Genomic DNA, 18909 nt, shown 5'->3' with positions numbered 1-18909 from the left:
TTAGCAAGGATTTTGGATTTTGGGGGCACTACCTATGAGATGTTGGATACTGAATCAAAATCCTTTCCACAGTGGGAATTGATTATATACCCACAGGTAAAAAAACTGTATCTGCTTGATAATGGGAAGTATAGTCGTTCCACAAATGGTGAAGTATTGAGAAGGAACTTCTCTCATTTTGTAACAAGGTCAATTGTTTTTGAGAATCTCCACAAAATCCTAAAAGTGATAACTTAATGTGAATAATTCTACTAAATTGCTCAGAAAGAAAACATCATCAACATTTACACAAAGTTTTTGGTAAAGCTATTTGTTAATTCCATGAATATTATTGAGTGACTATCTCACATCAAGTCTTATGCTAAGACCAGGAATATAGTGGTGAATAAGATAGACAAGGTCCTTGCCCGCATAGAGGTGACATTCTAATGAAGAGAGACAGATGGTAAACAGGTAAGCAAAAAACAAAATAGTTTTAGATCTAATACATGCTATGAAGAAAGTAAACATGGTGACAGAGGGAGTGAGAAGGATAAGCAAACAGCTGAGAACAAAGAGTGAAGAGCTTTCCAGGCAAAAGAAATTGCAAGTGTAAATGCAGTGAGGCAAGGAAATATGTGGGTGTATTTAATAAACAGGAAGGAGGCTGGTGTGGATGGTGCAGAGTGAGATGGTGTGGTGGAAGGTGAGCGAGGGGGTAGGTAAGTGCCAGATCATATAAGGCATTGTAGGCTGCATGAGGAGTTTACGTGTTATTCTTGGTGCCAGGGGAAGCCATTGGAGAGTTTTACATAAGAGAGTGAAATTATTTTTATTTTCGAAAAGATCACTCTGCTGTGAAAAGTATAGGACAAAATGAGAAGTCAAAGTTTCCAGGCCCCTTGGAAAGCTATTGAAGTAATACAGGTGAGAAATGAAGGCGGTTGAAGCAGGTGCACTTAAGAAAAGACAGAATTTGATGACAGATTGCCTGGTGTGGGTATTAGCAAGAGAGCAATCAAGAACTATCTAGGTTTTTGGTTTGCAGCTAGGTAGATCATGCTGTCATTTTATGAGATGAGGAATGCAGAGTTAAGCAGGGTGAGTGAGAGTTCCATATTAGAAATATTAACTTTGAAATGCCTGTTAGGTACCCAAGTGAAGATGTGAAGTTGGCAGTTGCATGGATGTACTAATGCATAGCACACAAAGTCAGAGCAGGAGCTCTGCATTTGGCAGTTGTTCCTGTATAAATGGATGTCTGTAGAGAAGAAAAGGCCTTGGGCACTTCAGGAAGAGAGATTAGGCAGAAGAGGGGGCCCCAGCCAAGAAAACGAAGACGGAGCAGCCAGTGAGATAGAAGAAAAACCAGGGAACTGTGGGATCCTATAAGCCAAGGGAGGTGGGTGTTTTGGAAAGTATGGAGTGGACCACTGTGACCCATGCGGCTGAGAGACTGAGGAAAATAAGAACAAAGAAGTGAGGTGACCTTTGGATGTGGCAACATTCCAGGCTGTAGTAACCTTGATTAAAGCAGCTTCATTGGCATGGGGTGAGGGCAGTGGGCTGGGGAAACAGCATGAGTACTGGAATGGGAGCTTAGCGTTACAGGCAGTTAAGTTTGATGGTGATTGTCTTTTTGCAGTGTTTTCCCCCCTCAACAGATATTCCTTTCCACCTCAGGAACTCCCTGACTCCTAATTTTAAGCCCATCCTTCATTGCCCAAACCCCATTCCCTCCTTTAAAAGCTGACTTCTTACCTCTCCTGGAAGACTGGAGCTTGATCACCCCCAAGAGCCATCCTAGACACCTGAGTACAAGAGGCTCATTTACCTCGCCAGTGGTGGGAGAAGTGGGAAGACAGGTTCAGTAATAGCCTGGCTATTGGTCAATGACTTCAGATACAAAGAGGTTAATTTTTTTTAATTACGGTAATAAACTTTATTTTTTAAGAGCAGTTTTAGGATCATAGCAAAACTGATCAGAAAGTAGAGTTCCCATATACCCCCTCTCCACACATACCTCCCTCACTATTGATGTCCTACACCATAGTGTAGGACACTATACTATAGTATAATGTAGGTACATTTGTTACAATCCATGAACCTGTATTGACACATCATCAGTCACCTGAAGCCCATAGTTTACATTAGGGTTCACTCTTGGTGTTGTACATTCTATGGCTTTTGACAATTATGTAATGACACGTATCCACCTTATACTATTAATATCATACGGAATACTTTCACTGCCTAAAAGTCCTCTCTGCTCTGCCTATTCATCCCTCCATCCCCACTAACCCCTGACATCTATACTGTCTCCATAGTTTTGCCTTTTTCAGAATGTCATATAGTTGGAATCACACAGTGTGTAGCTTTTCAGATTGGCTTCTTTCACTTAGTAATATGCATTTCAGCTTCCTTCATGTCTTTTCACGACTTGATAACTCATTTCTGTTTACCACTGAATGACATTCCATTGTCTGGATGTACCACAGTTTTTTTGTCCATTCACCTACTGAAGGACATCTTGGTTGCTTCCAAGTTTGGGCAATTTTGAATAATGGTGCCATAAACATCCTTGTTCAGGTTTTGTGTTTAACTCACTTGAATAGATACCAAGGAATTTGATTGCTGGATCATATGGTAAGTGGCTTTCAAAGTGGCTGTACCATTTTGCATTCCCACCAGCAATAAATGAGAGTTCCTGTTGCTCTACACCCTCACCAATATTTGGTGTTGTCAATACTTTGGACTTTTGCCATTCTAATAAGCATATAATGGTATCTCGTTGTTGCTTTAATTTGCATTTCTTGATGATATATGATGCATATAAACATCTTTTCATATGTTTATTTGCCATCTGCATGTTTTCTTCAGTGAGGTGTCTATTCAGACCTTTTGCCCACTTTTTTTTTTTTTTTTTTTAAGGAATTCCTTTATTTTTATTTATTTATTTATTTTTGGCTGTGTTGGGTCTCTGCTTCTGTGCAAGGGCCCTCTCCAGTTGCGGCAAGCGGGGGCCACTCTTCATCGCAGTGCGCGGGCCTCTCACTATCGCGGCCTCCCCCGCTGCGGAGCACAGGCTCCAGACGCGCAGGCTCAGCAGTTGTGGCTCACGGGCCCAGCCGCTCCGCGGCATGCGGGATCCTCCCAGACCAGGGCCCGAACCCGTGTCCCCTGCATTGGCAGGCAGACTCTCAACCACTGCGCCACCAGGGAAGCCCTTGCCCACTTTTTAACTGGGCTGTTTCTTTTCTTACTGTTGAGGTTTTTTTTGTTTATTTTTAAAATTTATTTATTTATTTATTTTTGGCTGTGTTGGGTCTTCGTTTCTGTGCGAGGGCTTTCTCTAGTTGCGGCGAGCGGGGACCACTCTTCATCGCGGTGCGCGGGCCTCTCACTATTGCGGCCTCTCTTGTTGCGGAGCACAGGCTCCAGATGCGCAGGCTCAGTAGTTGTGGCTCACAGGCCCAGTTGCTCCATGGCATGTGGGATCTTCCCAGACCAGGGCCCGAACCCGTGTCCCCTGCACTGGCAGGAAGACTCTCAACCACTGCACCACCAGGGAAGCCCCTTACTGTTGAGTTTTAAGAGTTGTTTGTATTGTAGGGGATTGGCATATGGCAATCCAAAATATACCACTTTGGCATAAAGATTATTTTTAGCCTAAGGCAATTAAGAAGAAGCAGACATATGAAAAAATCCCTTGCCCTCCACCTCTCTACCAAGAAAGGCAGGATGATTCCTAATCACCAGAGACAACTGGAGACTCTTACCAGTTCAGAGACACTGAGAGGAATCTGCATAACAAGGATTACTAAAAACAACCCTTATCTTCCAATAGTTTCTCCCATATATTTACTTTTCCACTGTTTGCCACCCCTAAAAGCCTTAGCCCCTTTTTCTTTATCTTGTCACTTCTCCACAAACTTATTGTTCTTTATTTAGATGCTAGACAAGCTCCAGGTTCTAACCACCCCTTTGAGTTACTCATCACTGAGGTGTCTCCCCTGTGTAAGCATGACACACGTTAATAAAGTGTTCATTTTTTTTATTGTTAATCTGGCTTTCATCAGTTTAATTTCTGGGGTCCCAGGCACAGAACCTAGGAGGGCAGAGGAAAAAGAGGTTTTATTCCTCCCCTACAGTTTATTTTGGATAACAGTCCTTTGTCAGATATGTTTTTCACAACTATTTTCTCCCAGTCTATGGCTTGTCTTCTAATTCTCTTGACAGTGTCTTTCACAGAGCAGAAGTTTTTAATTTAATAAAGTATGGCTTGTCAATTTTTTTCTTTCATGGATTGTGTCCTTAGTGTTGTATCTAAAAAGTCATCGCCATACCCAAGTTCATCTAGGTTTTCTCCTATGTTCTCTTCTAGGAGTTTTAGAGTTTTGCATTTTATGTTTAAGTCTGTAATTTATTTTGAGTTAAATTGTTTGTGAAGGGTGTAAGGTCTCTGTGTAGATATATTTTTTGCACATGGATATCTTAGATTAACGTTTTAAAAATAGGTTGTTTTTCTTGATTATAAAGCACATGCTCACTGTAGACATTTCCTAAAAGACAGGCAAATATAAAGAAGACAATTGAAATCATGACTGTTAACACCTTGATGAATTACTGATTAGTCTTTTTCAACATGCATTTCAACATTCTTCACTATGCTTCTTTCATTTTGACATTATAATGTGACCACTTTCCTTAGGTAATTAAAAACTCTTTGTAAGTAGCATTTTAATAGATGTATTTTGCCTAGGTAGATCAGATATTATCATTTACTTAATTTTCCTATTGTTGGCCATTTTTATTTCTAGCTTTTATCATAATGCTGTGATGAACATCTTTGTATGGAAAGCTCTTCTCCCCCTCTGTGTTTCAAGTTCTTTCCTTAGGATAGAGCCCTATCAGTAGATTTATGGAATCAGAGGGTGAAAAAAATAATATTAGAGCTCTTGATGCATAATGTCAAATTGCTTTCTAGGAATCTTGTACCAGTTTACAATCCCATTAGTGCCTATCTCCACTAAATTCTTACCACTATTAAACACTGTCTTTTAAAAACCTTTCCTAATTTGATAGATGAAAAATCATATCCCATTGCTGTAATTGACATTTCATTGATTACTAATGAGGTTGAACAAATGTTACTCAAATATTCATTTGTTAGCCATTTGTGGTAAATTTTATTTATAAATTATATGGTTATGAACTTGCTAATTTAAGCCACTGTTTCACCCAAGTTGCATGATGTTTGTTGGTTTGTTTTTAGGAAAACTGGAACAGCTTACATAAGAAAGATATTGCAACATAACACTCCTGAAGGATTTTTGTCGTCAGTTATTGCAGAAATTATAGACCCTTTTGGAATAGAGGAAGTGCATGAAAGCTCTTGTTTGTCTAGTTCTCTTTCCATTAATCAAGCTGGAAATTTCTCCTATAAGCTTAGTCTTCAATTACAAAGTACGTGTAGTAATATATCTCTCTGATGGCTGGGGAAAATGAGAAATTATCTTTTGGGAAGAGTGTTCATGCTCTTTTATAGAACAATAGATTTCAAAATTTAGTCCAATTGGTAATCTACAGAAGTCTACATATACTTAGATTCCTGGAGGAATTCTTTATTTCTAACATAATGAAACCTAGCTATCACTTCATTGATATTTCATCAATAGTAACACCTATCATTTATTTCTATAATATGATGTTATTTTGTCTTAAACCGTGCTCAGGAACAGTGAGAAAAGTCAAGAAGTCCAGACTTTACCCTACATAATGAAATAATTTTGAATCACTGTCATGTAGCATATTTCTATTTCAAAGGATTATATGATAGATACATAGCAAAAGTTAGTATAGTTTATTGTAAGGATTTGGGTTTTACTCTGAGTAAATGAGCCTTTGGAGTGTTTTGAGCAGAAAGTGACATGATTGAACTAGCTGCTCTGTTGAGAACAGACTGGGCATGTGACAGAGAGAGGGCAAGAAAGAAAGCAGAGAAATCAGTTAAGAGGCTATTGCAATAATCAGGTGAGAGATCATATTAAATGTAAGATGTCTGTTACTCATCCAAGTGGAAAAATAAGGTAGATATATAGAAAGACAAGTCTGGAGTTCAGGAAAGACCTCTGGACTGGAGAAATACATTTGAGCAATCAGAAGGAGGAGAGAGAAAGGAGCAGAAAAATTATTTGAACAAATAATGGCTGAAAACTTCTATAACCTGGGGAAAGAAACAGACATCCAGATCCAGGAAGCCTATAGAGTTCCAAATAAGATGAAGCCAGGGAGACCCACACCAAGACACATTATAATTAAAGTGTCAAAAGTCAAAGACAAGAAGAGAATCTTAAAAGTGGCAAGAGAAAAATAACTCGTTACCTACAGTAGAACCCCCTCATAAGACTATCAGCAGATTTTTCAACCGAAACTTTGCACATCAGAAGGGAATGACATGATATAGTCGAAGTGCTGAAAGAAAAAAATTGCCAACCAAGTATATCTATCTACCAGAAACGTTGTCATGGAGAATTGAAGGAGAGATAAAGAGTTTTCCAGACAAGCAAAAACCAAACGAGTTCATCATCCTAGACTGGCTTTACATGAAATGTTACAGGAATTTCTTTAAGGTGAAACAAAAGAGAGCTAATCAGTAACAGGAAAATGTGTGAAAGTATAAATTTCACTGGTAAAGGCAAATATATAGTAAAATTTAGAATAATCTTATGTTGTAAATGTGGTAGTTAATCACTTATAAAGCTAGTATGAAAGTTAAAGACAAAGGTAGTAAAAAAAACTACCTACAATGATTAGTTAATGGATACACAAGATAAAAATATGTAAATTGTGATATCAAAAACATAAACTGGGGGGGTAGAAATGTAGAGCTCTAGAATGCATTCAAACTTAAGTTGTTATCAACTTAAAATAGACTATTATAAATATAAGTTGTTTTATGTAAGCCCAGTGGTAACCACAAAGCAAAAACCTATAGCAGATACACAAAATAAACAGGAATCTAAGCCACTACAGATAACCACAGAAAATCATCAAATCACAAAGAAAGAGAGCAAAAGAAGAAAGGAACAGAGAAAGTATAAAACACCTAGGAAACAATTAACAAACTGCCAATAAATACATACCTATCCACCTTAATACATAAGGTGGTATGTATTCGGCCTTAACATGTTAACATATACGTTCTTTGGTGCAGGTATGTATTTATCCACCAGTAAATACATACCTTCGCCTTCCCTGGTGGTGCAGTGGATAAGACTCTGTGCTCCCGATGCAGGGGGCCCAGGTTCAATCCCTGGTCAGGGAACTAGATCCCACATGCATGCTGCAACTACGAGTTCACATGCCACAAGTAAGGAGCCCCCATGCCACATCTAAGGAGCTGGTGAGCCACAACTAAGGAACCCTGGAGCTGCAACTAAGACTCAGTGCAACCAAATAAATAAATATTAAAAAAAAAAAGACAGACAATAAAAATTGTTGGGGAGGATGTGTAGAAAAGGGAATCCTTGTGCACTGTTGGTGGGAATGTAAATTGGTGCAGTCACTATGGAAGACAACATAAAGGTTCCTCAAAAAATTAAAAATAGAACTACCATATGATCAAGCAATTCCACATCTGAGTATTTATCCAAAGAAAATGAGCATGCTAACTTGAAAAGATATATACTCCCCCTTGTTCATTGCAGCATTATTTACAGTAGCCAAGATATAGAAGCAACCTGTGTCCATTGATAGATGAATGGATAAAGAAAATTGGGTTTGTATATATATATATATATATATATATAGTAAAATATTATTCAACCATAAAAATGGAGGAAATCTTGCCACTTGCAACAGCATGGATGAATTTTGAGGGCATTATTGTGAGATAAGTCAGACAGAGAAAGACAAATACTGTATGACATCACTTATATGTGAAATGTAAAAACAAGCAAACAACAAATAAATAAACTCAGAATAGATTGGTAGTTGCCAGAGGTGGGGGTTCGGTGAAGGGATCAAAAGATATAAACTTGTAATTATAAAATAAATAAGTCATAGGAATGTAATGTAAAACATGGTGACTATAGCTAACACTGCGTTGTATATTTCAAAGTTGTTAAGAGAGTAGATCTTAAAAGTTTTCCTCACAAGAAAAAAAGTTGTAACTGTGTGTGGGGACGGACGTTAGCTAGATTTTTGTGGTTATTATTTTGCAATATATACAAATATCGAATTGTGTTGTACACCTGAAACTAATGTTATATATCAATTATATCTCAAAAAAGGGGGGGGGGGGGAAATCAAGTGGTCAGCATATATGATAGTTAATGCTATGAGATCAGATGAGATCACTGGGAAAGCTAGTGTAGGTATAGAAACGAAAAAGTCTGAGGTCCAACAGTTAGTGGTCAGAGAACAGGAAGACCAGATGGTCTGCTAGGAGAAGAACTAAGAGAGTGTGTCTCAGAAACCAAGTGAAGAAGGTACTTCAAGAAGGAGGGAATGATGCTGTGCTACATGCTGCCAAGAGGTGAGGTAAGGTGAGGAGAGAAAACTGCCCAATGGATCTGTGTCAAGTCATTAGTAACCTTGATAAAAGCTGTTGTTGGGTGGAGTCATGTAGACAAAAGTCTGATTGGGTTAGGTTTAAAAACTTATGAGAGGCGAGGAATTGAAGATAGTGAATAAAGGCAGCCCTTTCAGGGAATTTCACAATGAAGGGGAGGAGAGAGATGATGTGGTAGTTGGAGGGATTGTAGGAAAGGATTTTTGTTGGTTTGTTGAAATGGGAAAAATTAGAGCGTGTGTGCATAATAAAGGGAATTATGAGATTCTCTTCTGACTACTTCTACTTATTTTTTCAGAACGAGGTGAGTATCATTGTTGACATGTTTCAAAAACATTTAAAATGATGACTTCCCTCTCCTTCAAACAGCCATCTTTTGGCTTCCCTCATATCCTCTCTGATGGATTTTCTCCAATCATTTCTTCTTTGTCTCCTTTGTGGAGTTTTTTTTTCCTTCCCATTTTTACATGATGGTGTTCCTTATGGTCCTGCCCTCAAGCCTCTTTTCTTCTAAATCTTCATGCTCTTCTTAAGCAATCAATTATTCATTTATTCAACAAATATTTATTGAGCATCTGCTATGTAATAGGCAGACCTTTAGGCCCTAGGGAAAACACTAGCTACATTATCCTTCTCTTATAAAATCACAATAAAGACTCTGGGTTATTAAGGCTCTTACCAGTTCTATGGTAAAAAATCAGATTTCTTATAATTACTTAGCCCTATGTGGTTTTTTTCTGCTGAGAATTTTATAGAACTAGTTTCACAGGAAAAACTGTGCTTGGCATATTTGCAATACACTTTCTACAAAATAATTTGAATTATAACCTGAAATCTGGCAAATGTATCCTCTAGTTAAGACCATAATTTAAAAACTCAACTAGTGTATTCCTCAGTTATGTCCACCAGTATTGCTTGCAGAACATTGGCTGTTTTATTTCATACCAAATCATTCCTGTTTTAGCTTCAGGTGTTACTTCCTCATTTCAAGATTCGGATATAGAAAAGACTGTGGTGATTCCCGGTTACAGCAGCTTCCTGATCACAAGGATTTTAGATAATGAGAATGCTTTAGCTATCGCTACCATGCCTGAAACAGTACCCCACAATATGACCTTTCTAAAAGGCTCCTGGTTCTTATACAACTTTGGACAAAGGGATGGACGAACATGGAACATACATTCAAAACCATGTAATTACTGGTTTCAACAACATGATGATTCACTATCCCTCAATGTCCTGAAATACATTGATCTGGGGAAATCTCATGCTTTAAAAATTAAAGTCATACCTAATACAAAAGGTAAGTTTATTTTTATTGGGAAATATCAAAAGGAGATGTTATTGCTTTTCTTGAATGTAAAATATACTCTTTGATATTTCCTTTATCTTTGGTTTCTGTAGTAGGTGGCATTCTACCAATAACAGTATTAGTTCTAATTATTGAGCACGTATGCAAAGCTCTGTATTAAATGATTTTTAAATTCATTTTAAAATTTAATGTTTATAACAACCCTAAAAGGCTAGATTATAATCCTTATTTTATAAATAAGCTTAAATTATCAGCCCAAATAGACACAGGATTTTAGTTTAGGTTTTTGCTGCCCTCTGAATAGAAAACATTATAATTACCTTGGTGTTGTTATAATCATTTCAAGTATTTATTTTAAGCCAAAAAAAAAAAAGACTTTTAAATAGAATTCTATACTTTTCTCCATTTTTCAAAGTATTTATTTATTACAAAACTAATATAAAACTTACTAAAAATGATGGGGAAATGGCATATTGGAAAGAAATGAAACAAAAAATTTTAGTAAATTACTGAGCTAGAAATTGAGGGGAAAATATGGAAGGAAGGGGAGGGAAAATAGAAAATCCTGTCACTAGAAATGAAAAGGGAACTCAAAGTCGAAAAAATTCGCTAATATGTGGCTCCTGGAAGGTTTTGAGGCTCAGACATGGGCCATATAGGCAGTGGGATGAATTTTAATGCCCAAGCATTGGTAGAAGATGTAGACCTTTAGACATTTCTACCTTGTGGTAGGAAGTTGGAAATGAGAACATTAAGTAAAGCTGGAACCATCAAATCATGAAGGGTGAAGAGAGGATAAGGAAAACACTACCCAACAACTCAAAGAAAGAGGTAGGGAGATTGTCATCTCCACGGGACTCAAAGAATTTCTTGTAAAAAACCCAAACTCCAAGACTGTGTAACACCTAGACACTACCCACCAAATACAAGAATCCCAAACTGAGACATCATTACAATGCCTGGGTCCCAGCATAAGGAAGCACAAAACCCTCTGTAGGAATACTTTCATAAACAAGGTAACATGGAATTCCACAGAAAAATCAATCTTCATGAACATAAACTGAGGAAAAGAATTTTAAAACCATGTAAGGAAATGACCCAACATAAGAGAAACTCAACAAGCATAGGAAACAAAGTTTTAATCTTGAGTTAATGGAAAAATCAGAAAGACACTATAAAAACAATTGTAAAGTATAAAATATGTAAAACTCTTAAAGAGATAAAAGAAAGTATATGAACCATAATGAAAGGACAAAACACTATTTAAAAAAAACAAGCTTATTTGAAAAACATAACCAAGTGCAATTTATAAAAATGAAAATTATAGGCTTTGAAAAAAATTGGAGACATGTATTTCTATTTCCATCAGTATTGTGGACTAAATATTCTGAAAAAACTTCTTTCTGAAACCCTTAGAACTTTCTCTTTGATTATATGACTAATTGTCCATATTTCCTTCAAGTAATTTTAGGGTTTTAATTTTATGGCTTTAACTTTCCATCTAATTATTTAATTTATGTACACTTTGTTTTGGTGTATTACAGGTGGTTAGGTAGTTGTTCCAACATCACTTATTGAATAATGTATTTTTTCTTCACTGATTTTTAAAAACAATGCAATTTACCTATTATTTTGACCATTTCTGGGTTTTAAAAATTCTGTTCCTTTGTTATTTCTCTGTATTCCAGTACAAATCCCAAATGTTCTAACTATTTTAGCTTTAATTGTATTTAACAACTAATTTGTTATATTTTAAACTTGTTCAGTTTGAAGAAACAAATAATAATCAGCAAATCAACTCAGTTGCCTCTTTGAAGAAAAACCTAGTCCATGCTATTCAAGATGTGGTCCCTGGACCAGCTTCATTGGCATCACCTGGGTGCTTGTAAGAAATGCACAGTCTTTGGTGGTTGCATACAAATTTTAGGGTTTTCTTTTGTATTTCTGCGAAAAATGCCAATGGAAATTTGATAGGAATTACAATCTGTAGATTGCTTTAGGTGGTATGGACACTTTAACAATATTAATTCTTCCAATTCATGAACATGAGATGTCTTTCAGCTTATTTGTGTCATCTTCAGTTTCTTTCACTGGTGTCATAGTTTTCAGTGTACATGTCTTTCACCTCCTTGGTTACATTTATTCCTAATACTTTGTTCTTTTTGATGGTGCTATAAATGGGGTCGTTTTCTTAATTTCTCTTTCAGCTAGTTCATTGCTAGTGTATAGAAACACAACTGATTTTTCTGCATTGATTTTTTATCCTGCAACTTTGCTGAACCTTTTTATTCTAACACTGTTTTGGTAGAGCCTTTAGGGTTTTCTAAATATAATATTCTGTCATCTGCAAACAGACACAATTTTACTTCTTCCCTTCTGATTTGGATGCCTTTTTTCTTTCCTAATTGCTCTGGGTAAGTCTTCCAGTACTGTGTTGAGTAGAAGTGGTGAGAGGGAACATCCTTGTCTTGTTCTTCATCTTAGAGGAAAAGCTTTAAGCTTGAGTATGATAAGTATGAGTATGATGTTAGCTATGGACTTGTCACATATGGCCTATATTGTGTTGAAGGACATTCCTTCTAAACCTAGTTTGTTGAGAGTTTTATTCATGAATGGATGTTGAATTTTGTCAAATGCTTTTTCTATATCTGTTGAGATAATAATTTTTATCTTTCATTCTGTTAATGTGGTGTATTCACATTAAAGACCCTGAGTAACCAAACCAATGTTGAGAAAGAACAAAGCTGGAGGAAGCACACTTCTTAATTTCAAACTCTATTACAAAGCTATATTAACCAAAACATTATGGTAATGGCATAAAAACAGACATATAAACCAATGGAGCAGAGCAGAGATCCCAGAAATAAACCCATGCATACACAGTCAACTAAGTTTTGACAAGGGAGCCAATGGGGAAAGAATAGTCTCTTCAATAAATGGTGTTGGGAAAACTGGACCCCTAACTTACACCACTCACAAAAATTAATTCAAAATGGATTAAAGACTTAAATGTAAGACTTGAAACCATAAAAATCCTAGAAAAAAAAAACATAAAGGAAAAACCCCCTTGACATTGGTCTTGGCAATGATTTTTTTTGGATGTGATACCACAAGCAAAGGAAATAAAAACAAAAGTAAACAAATGGGACTATATCAAACTAAAAAACTTTTGCACAGCAAAGGAAACAAAAAACAAAATGAAAAGGCAATCTTCAATAAGTGGTGCTGGGAAAACTGGACAGCTACATATAAAAGTATGAAATTAGAACACTCCCTAACACCATACACAAAAATAAACTCAAAATGGATTAAAGACCTAAATGTAAGGCCAGACACTATCAAACTCTTAGAAGAAAACATAGGCAGAACACTCTATGACATAAATCACAGCAAGATCCTTTTTGACCCAACTCCTAGAGAAATGGAAATAAAAACACAAATAAACAAATGGGACCTAATGAAACTTAAAAGCTTTTGCACAGCAAAGGAAACCATAAACAAGACCAAAAGACAACCCTCAGAATGGAAGAAAATATTTGCAAATGAAGCAACTGACAAAGGATTAAGCTCCAAAATTTACAAGCAGCTCATGCAGCTCAATAACAAAAAAACAAACAACCCAATCCAAAAATTGGCAGAAGACCTAAATAGACATTTCTCCGAAGAAGATATACAGATTGCCAACAGACACATGAAAGAATGCTCAACATCATTAATCATTAGAGAAATGCAAATCAAAACTACAATGAGATATCATCTCACACCGGTCAGAATGGCCATCATCAAAAAATCTAGAAACAATAAATGCTAGAGAGGGTGTGGAGAAAAGGGAACACTCTTGCACTGTTGGTGGGAATGTAAATTGGTACAGCCACTATGGAGAACAGTATGGAGGTTCCTTAAAAAACTAAAAATAGGACTACCATACGACCCAGCAATCCCACTACTGGACATATACCCTGAGAAAACCATATTCAAAAAGAGTCATGTACCACAATGTTCATTGCAGCTCTATTTACAATAGCCAGGACATGGAAGCAACCTAAGTGTCCATCAACAGATGAATGGATAAAGAAGATGTGGCACATATATACAATGGAATATTACTCAGCCATAAAAAGAAACGAAATGGAGGTATTTGTAGTGAGGTGGATGGAGTTAGAGTCTGTCATACAAAGTGAAGTAAGTCAGAAAGAGAAAAACAAATACAATATGCTAACACATATATATGGAATCTAAGGAAAAAAGAAAAAAAATAAGGTCATGAAGAACCTAGTGTCAAGACGGGAATAAAGACACACATCTACTAGAGAATGGAGTTGAGGATATGGGGAGGGGGAGGGGTAAGATGTGACAGGGTGAGAGAGTGGCATGGACATATATACACTACCAAATGTAAAATAGATAGCTAGTGGGAAGCAGCCGCATAGCACAGGGAGATCAGCTCGGTGCTTTGTGACCACCTAGAGGGGTGGGATAGGGAGGGTGGGAGGGAGGGAGACGCAAGAGGGAAGAGAAATGGGAACATATGTATATGTATAACTGATTCACTTTGTTATAAAGCAGAAACTAACACACCATTGTAAAGCAATTATACTCCAATAAAGATGTTAAAAAAAGAAAAAAAACAAACAAACTATAATGAGATATCGCTTCACACTTGTTAGAATGGCTGTTATCAAATAGACAAGAGATAGTTATGTGCTGGTGAGGATGTGGAGTAAAGGGAACCCTTTTGCACTCTTGGTAGGAATATAAATTTGTTCAGTCACTATGAAAAAAAGTGTGGAAGTTTCTCAAAAAAGTTAACAATAGAGCTACCATATGATCTAGCAATCCCACTTCTCGGTATATATCTAAAGGAAACAAAATCAGTATCTTGAAGAGGTATCTGTACTCCCACTTTCATTGCAGCATTACTCACAATAGCCCAGGTATGGAAACAATGTAAGGGTCCTTCAACAGATGAATGGATAAAGAAATGTGGTATATATGCACAAAGAAATATTATACAGCCATAAAAAAGAAAGATGAACAACATGGATGAACCTGGAAGACATTATGCTGAGTGAAATATGCCAGAGAAAGACAAGTAGTGTGTGATCTCACTCATATGTGGAATCTTAAAAAAAAAAATGCCTAACTCATAGAAATAGAGTGCTGGTTGCCAGGGGCTGGGGGATGGAGAAAATGGGCAGATGTTGGTCAAAGAGTACAAACTTCCAGTTATAAAATAAATGTCTTGGGGATATAATACATAGCACAACAGCTATAGTTAATAATACTGTACAGTATAGTTGAAATTTGCTAAAAGAGTAGATCTTAAGTGTTCCCACCACACACACACACACACACACACACACACACACAATGTGAGGTGGTGGCTGTATTAATTAACTTAATTGTGGTAATCATTTCACAATGTATAAGTACAACAAATCTCCACATTATACACTTTAAAAATATACAATTTTATTTGTCAGTATACCTCAATAAAGGTATGAAGGGGACAGGATGTGGAATCTCAGCCCCCTCCTCAGAACTGTTAAGTCAGAATTGGCATTCTAACAAAACCCCCAGTTATAGTTTAGGAAGCACTGGCCAGATCACTTTGATTTAAGGGAAACTGCTAGAGCTGAGACTTGAGGCAACTTATTTACTACTCAGCTCTGATTTACTAATTAGTAAAGATGGCAGTTAGATTACATGGTCTTTCAAATCTCTCTTTCCATTAAATTTCTCAGTATGGAGAGATTGCAAACAGGGGCCCTGAAGGCAGGAAGTGGCCTAATGACATATTGTGTTAACTGCCTAGGGTTTTTCTCTTGGCAGCAACTGATTGACAGCCCTTTAAATTGAGCGTGTATTCTCAGTTTCTCTACTGAGTTAGCCAACTCAGTGTGACCAAGACTATCCAAGTGACTGCCTTCGAGAACCTGGCTGAGGAATGAGGGGTGGAGGGGAGCAATATTTCTTTGAAAAAAATTAGGAGAAAATATTTGCAAAGTTAAATTTTTCTAAGAACCATTAAAAATAACTCTGTATAAAAAGATTCTGTAGATGTTCTAGAATTCTGATCAGCCAGTCATTATGAAATTGCTTAAAATTTTCATGATTTCATGTTCACTCTTGGCTTTGTTTCCAAAGGTGTTCAAACACTTGAAATCCCACTACTGAAAGTAGTCGTTGGAAACCCAAATTTGTTGGAAGTTAAAGTTGAAGGCTATTTTGATGGCACTGATAGTTATCTAATGGAAATTTCTGCAGCCAGCAAAATTTTACGTCAAGTAAGTTTTTCTTTAATTATTAAAAAATATCTATTGATTATAGAAAATTTAGAATATAAGCTAAGAAAAAGGAAAAATTATGCATAATCCTACCTATCAAGGATGACTAAACACTTAACATTTTGGGAATTACGAAAAGGCTGTATGTGATAGAGATTTAAAAAGTGAGCTCTGGAAAAGACTACCTGAGTTAGTTTTCGCTGCTGGTACTGTTTTTGTGAGCTTAGGAAAGTTACTTTAAGTTTCCTCATCTATAAAATGGAAGTGATACTAATAATACCTACCTCATAGGATTGTTTTGAGAATTAATTGTGATAATTCAGGTAGGCCATCTAAAACAATGTCTGGCACATAGAAAATGCTCAATCACTATGAATTTATAGTATTTTCCTTTTTTTTCCCCCTAAAACTGGGAGAGCATTGTATATACATTTTTAAAAATTTGCTCCTTCCACTTAATTATATAGTTTAATCCTTTTATGTCAATAAATATTTTTCTGCAAATTCTACAATCTGTTTATCATGAAAATTTTCAGATATAGACAAAAGAAGAATTTCCATATACCTATTTCTCAAATTAAACAATAGTCAAGGTTTTGATACTTCTGTTTTATCATCTCTATTTAATTTTTTTGGTTTATATTCTGACATACTTTTAAATGAATAGCAGACATTATGTCATTTCACTCCTATATGCTTCCATACATATCTCCAAAAAATATGTGTATTATCTCTCACATAACAAGAATGCCATTATCATCCCTGAAATTTTTTGAATGAATTTTTTTTTTTGGTATCCTTTAAAACCCAGTCCATAATCAAATTCCCCCAATTTTCTCAAAAAAAAAAAAAGAGTTTTGGGTTGGTTTGTTTGAATTGGGATCCAAACAAGAGTCACACAGTATGTGGTTATTTATTAATCTCTTAAGTTTCTTTTAGTTTAAGGTAGGTATGACTCCATTTTCTTCCCCTGCCATTGAATTGTAGCAATTGAGTCAGTTATGTTGTAGAATCTCCAGTATTCTAGATTTTTCTGTTTACTTCCTTATTTCTTATTGAACTTGTGCCACCCCCCTCCTCCCACCCCAAATTTCCTTTAATAGTAGAACCCTGCTTAGATTCTGGTTCGATGTGTTTTAGCAAAAATTCATTAAAAATAGATTATTTTTAATGGCTTACAGAGTATAGAGATGGGGGCAAAACTACTAGAGTCTACTATATCAGTATAATTATTAATATTTCTACATTTTTTAATTTCAAGAAGTACTTAAAAATTTCAAACAGAATTTATCAAATTTTGTTAATGTTTAATATCATGCAAGGTTCAAATATGGTTTTTGTACATAAATTTCTACTAAAAACATATCTTTGTGAAATACAGTGATTGCTAAGTGAGTATCTTCTTTTCAAAATGTATACCAATGGAAGTTATTTTACTCGTATTATCCAAGCAAATGTCAATGCTCATCAATGAATGAGGGAAGCCTTGCCATTCTAAGTTGGATTTACGTCCAACTACATCCAATAATAGTGTTTATTTAATAATAAACACTTGATCCTTGCTCATTTCCAAATGTCACCCACAGGCAATTAGATTGGAATGTATTTCTTCCTGGAAAAGAATATGTCTTCTGTTAAGATTTATCCTCAAACAGATCGTTATGATCAAACTTATGACTCTATTTCTGTTTTCTATTATCATTCTTTTTCTATTTCTTTTCATTTTCATTTTCTGTATTCTTTACTTGGGTACTGTGCTAGTTTGCCAGGGCTGCCATAACAAAATACTGTAGACTGAGTGACTTAAACAACAGAAATTTATTTTCTCACAGTTCCAGAGGCTAGAAGCCAAGATCAAGGCACTGGAAGGGTTGGTTTCTTCTAAGGCCTCTCTCCTTGGTCTGCAGATGGCTGTCTTCTCCCTGTGTCTTCACATGGTCTTCCCTCTGTGTGTGTCTGTTTTCAAATTTCCTGTTGTTATATGACACTCATCATATTGGATTAGAGCCTACCCTAATGATCTCATCTTAACTTTTGCCTCTTTAAAGGCCTTATCTCCAAATACAATCACATTCTGAGATACTGGAGGTTAAGACTTCAACATATGGAGTAGACACAGTTCAGCCGATAACAGTTACTTTAAATAACCTTCATTTATTTGGATATTTCCAGGGTTCAACTTCACTGGCGTTTATTGTCTGGGGAGCATCGACTGAGTGTCTTGTTACAACATTCGTGCCAACGTTGAAAAGCAGCTGTAGTTATCTCAAGTCTATGCATCACATTCCTAGTGAAATTATCCCATTGGAGGACTGGATCAGTGGAGTTCACATGGACAGTCAGGGTTTTAATATGATCAAAGTTTTGCCAGTAAGAAACCTAAGCAGATTGTTTGAAGGGTACCAGTGATAGATTACTTTTGTATGATCGGCTGGCCATTCGGTCTTAGCATTTCTTTCCTGAAATGCTCAAAACAACCCAGTTATTTTTCAATCCTCATGTCGTTTTGAAGATATGATGACTAAAATGTGAAAACTTTCTGAAATAATGATTTTTCTTGGTAACTTAGTCTTATCATTATTAATATCACGTTTTATGCTATATTATGGTGGCATAATCTTGGGCTTTCACAATATATACAGTTATTTGCCCTTAAGTTGACTCATTCTCATCCTGAGCTGATATATCTTACAGGTCCCATTTCAATGTAATAACAATTTTAATTTTTGCCTTGTCAGACTCTGTGACTCTTTTAA

At 36.1% G+C, this 18909-nt stretch overlaps 1 protein-coding gene across 1 annotated transcript in view; it reads left to right on the top strand.

Annotated features, from left to right (window-relative positions):
* CATSPERB (cation channel sperm associated auxiliary subunit beta) overlaps positions 1–18909 on the top strand; it is a 146168-nt gene that overhangs the window by 90079 nt on the left and 37180 nt on the right. The window contains exons 19-22 of the mRNA XM_036839547.1: positions 5255–5445; positions 9525–9857; positions 16014–16153; positions 18326–18523. Of these exons, the coding sequence (XP_036695442.1) occupies positions 5255–5445; positions 9525–9857; positions 16014–16153; positions 18326–18523 (862 nt within the window). The remainder of the gene's footprint in view (positions 1–5254; positions 5446–9524; positions 9858–16013; positions 16154–18325; positions 18524–18909) is intronic.

The sequence above is a fragment of the Balaenoptera musculus genome, chromosome 2, assembly GCF_009873245.2.
Source record: "Balaenoptera musculus isolate JJ_BM4_2016_0621 chromosome 2, mBalMus1.pri.v3, whole genome shotgun sequence".
In the NCBI taxonomy this organism is placed as follows: domain Eukaryota; kingdom Metazoa; phylum Chordata; class Mammalia; order Artiodactyla; family Balaenopteridae; genus Balaenoptera; species Balaenoptera musculus.
Note: the sequence above shows the minus strand (reverse complement) of the source record. Positions and strands in the feature narration are given on the sequence as shown.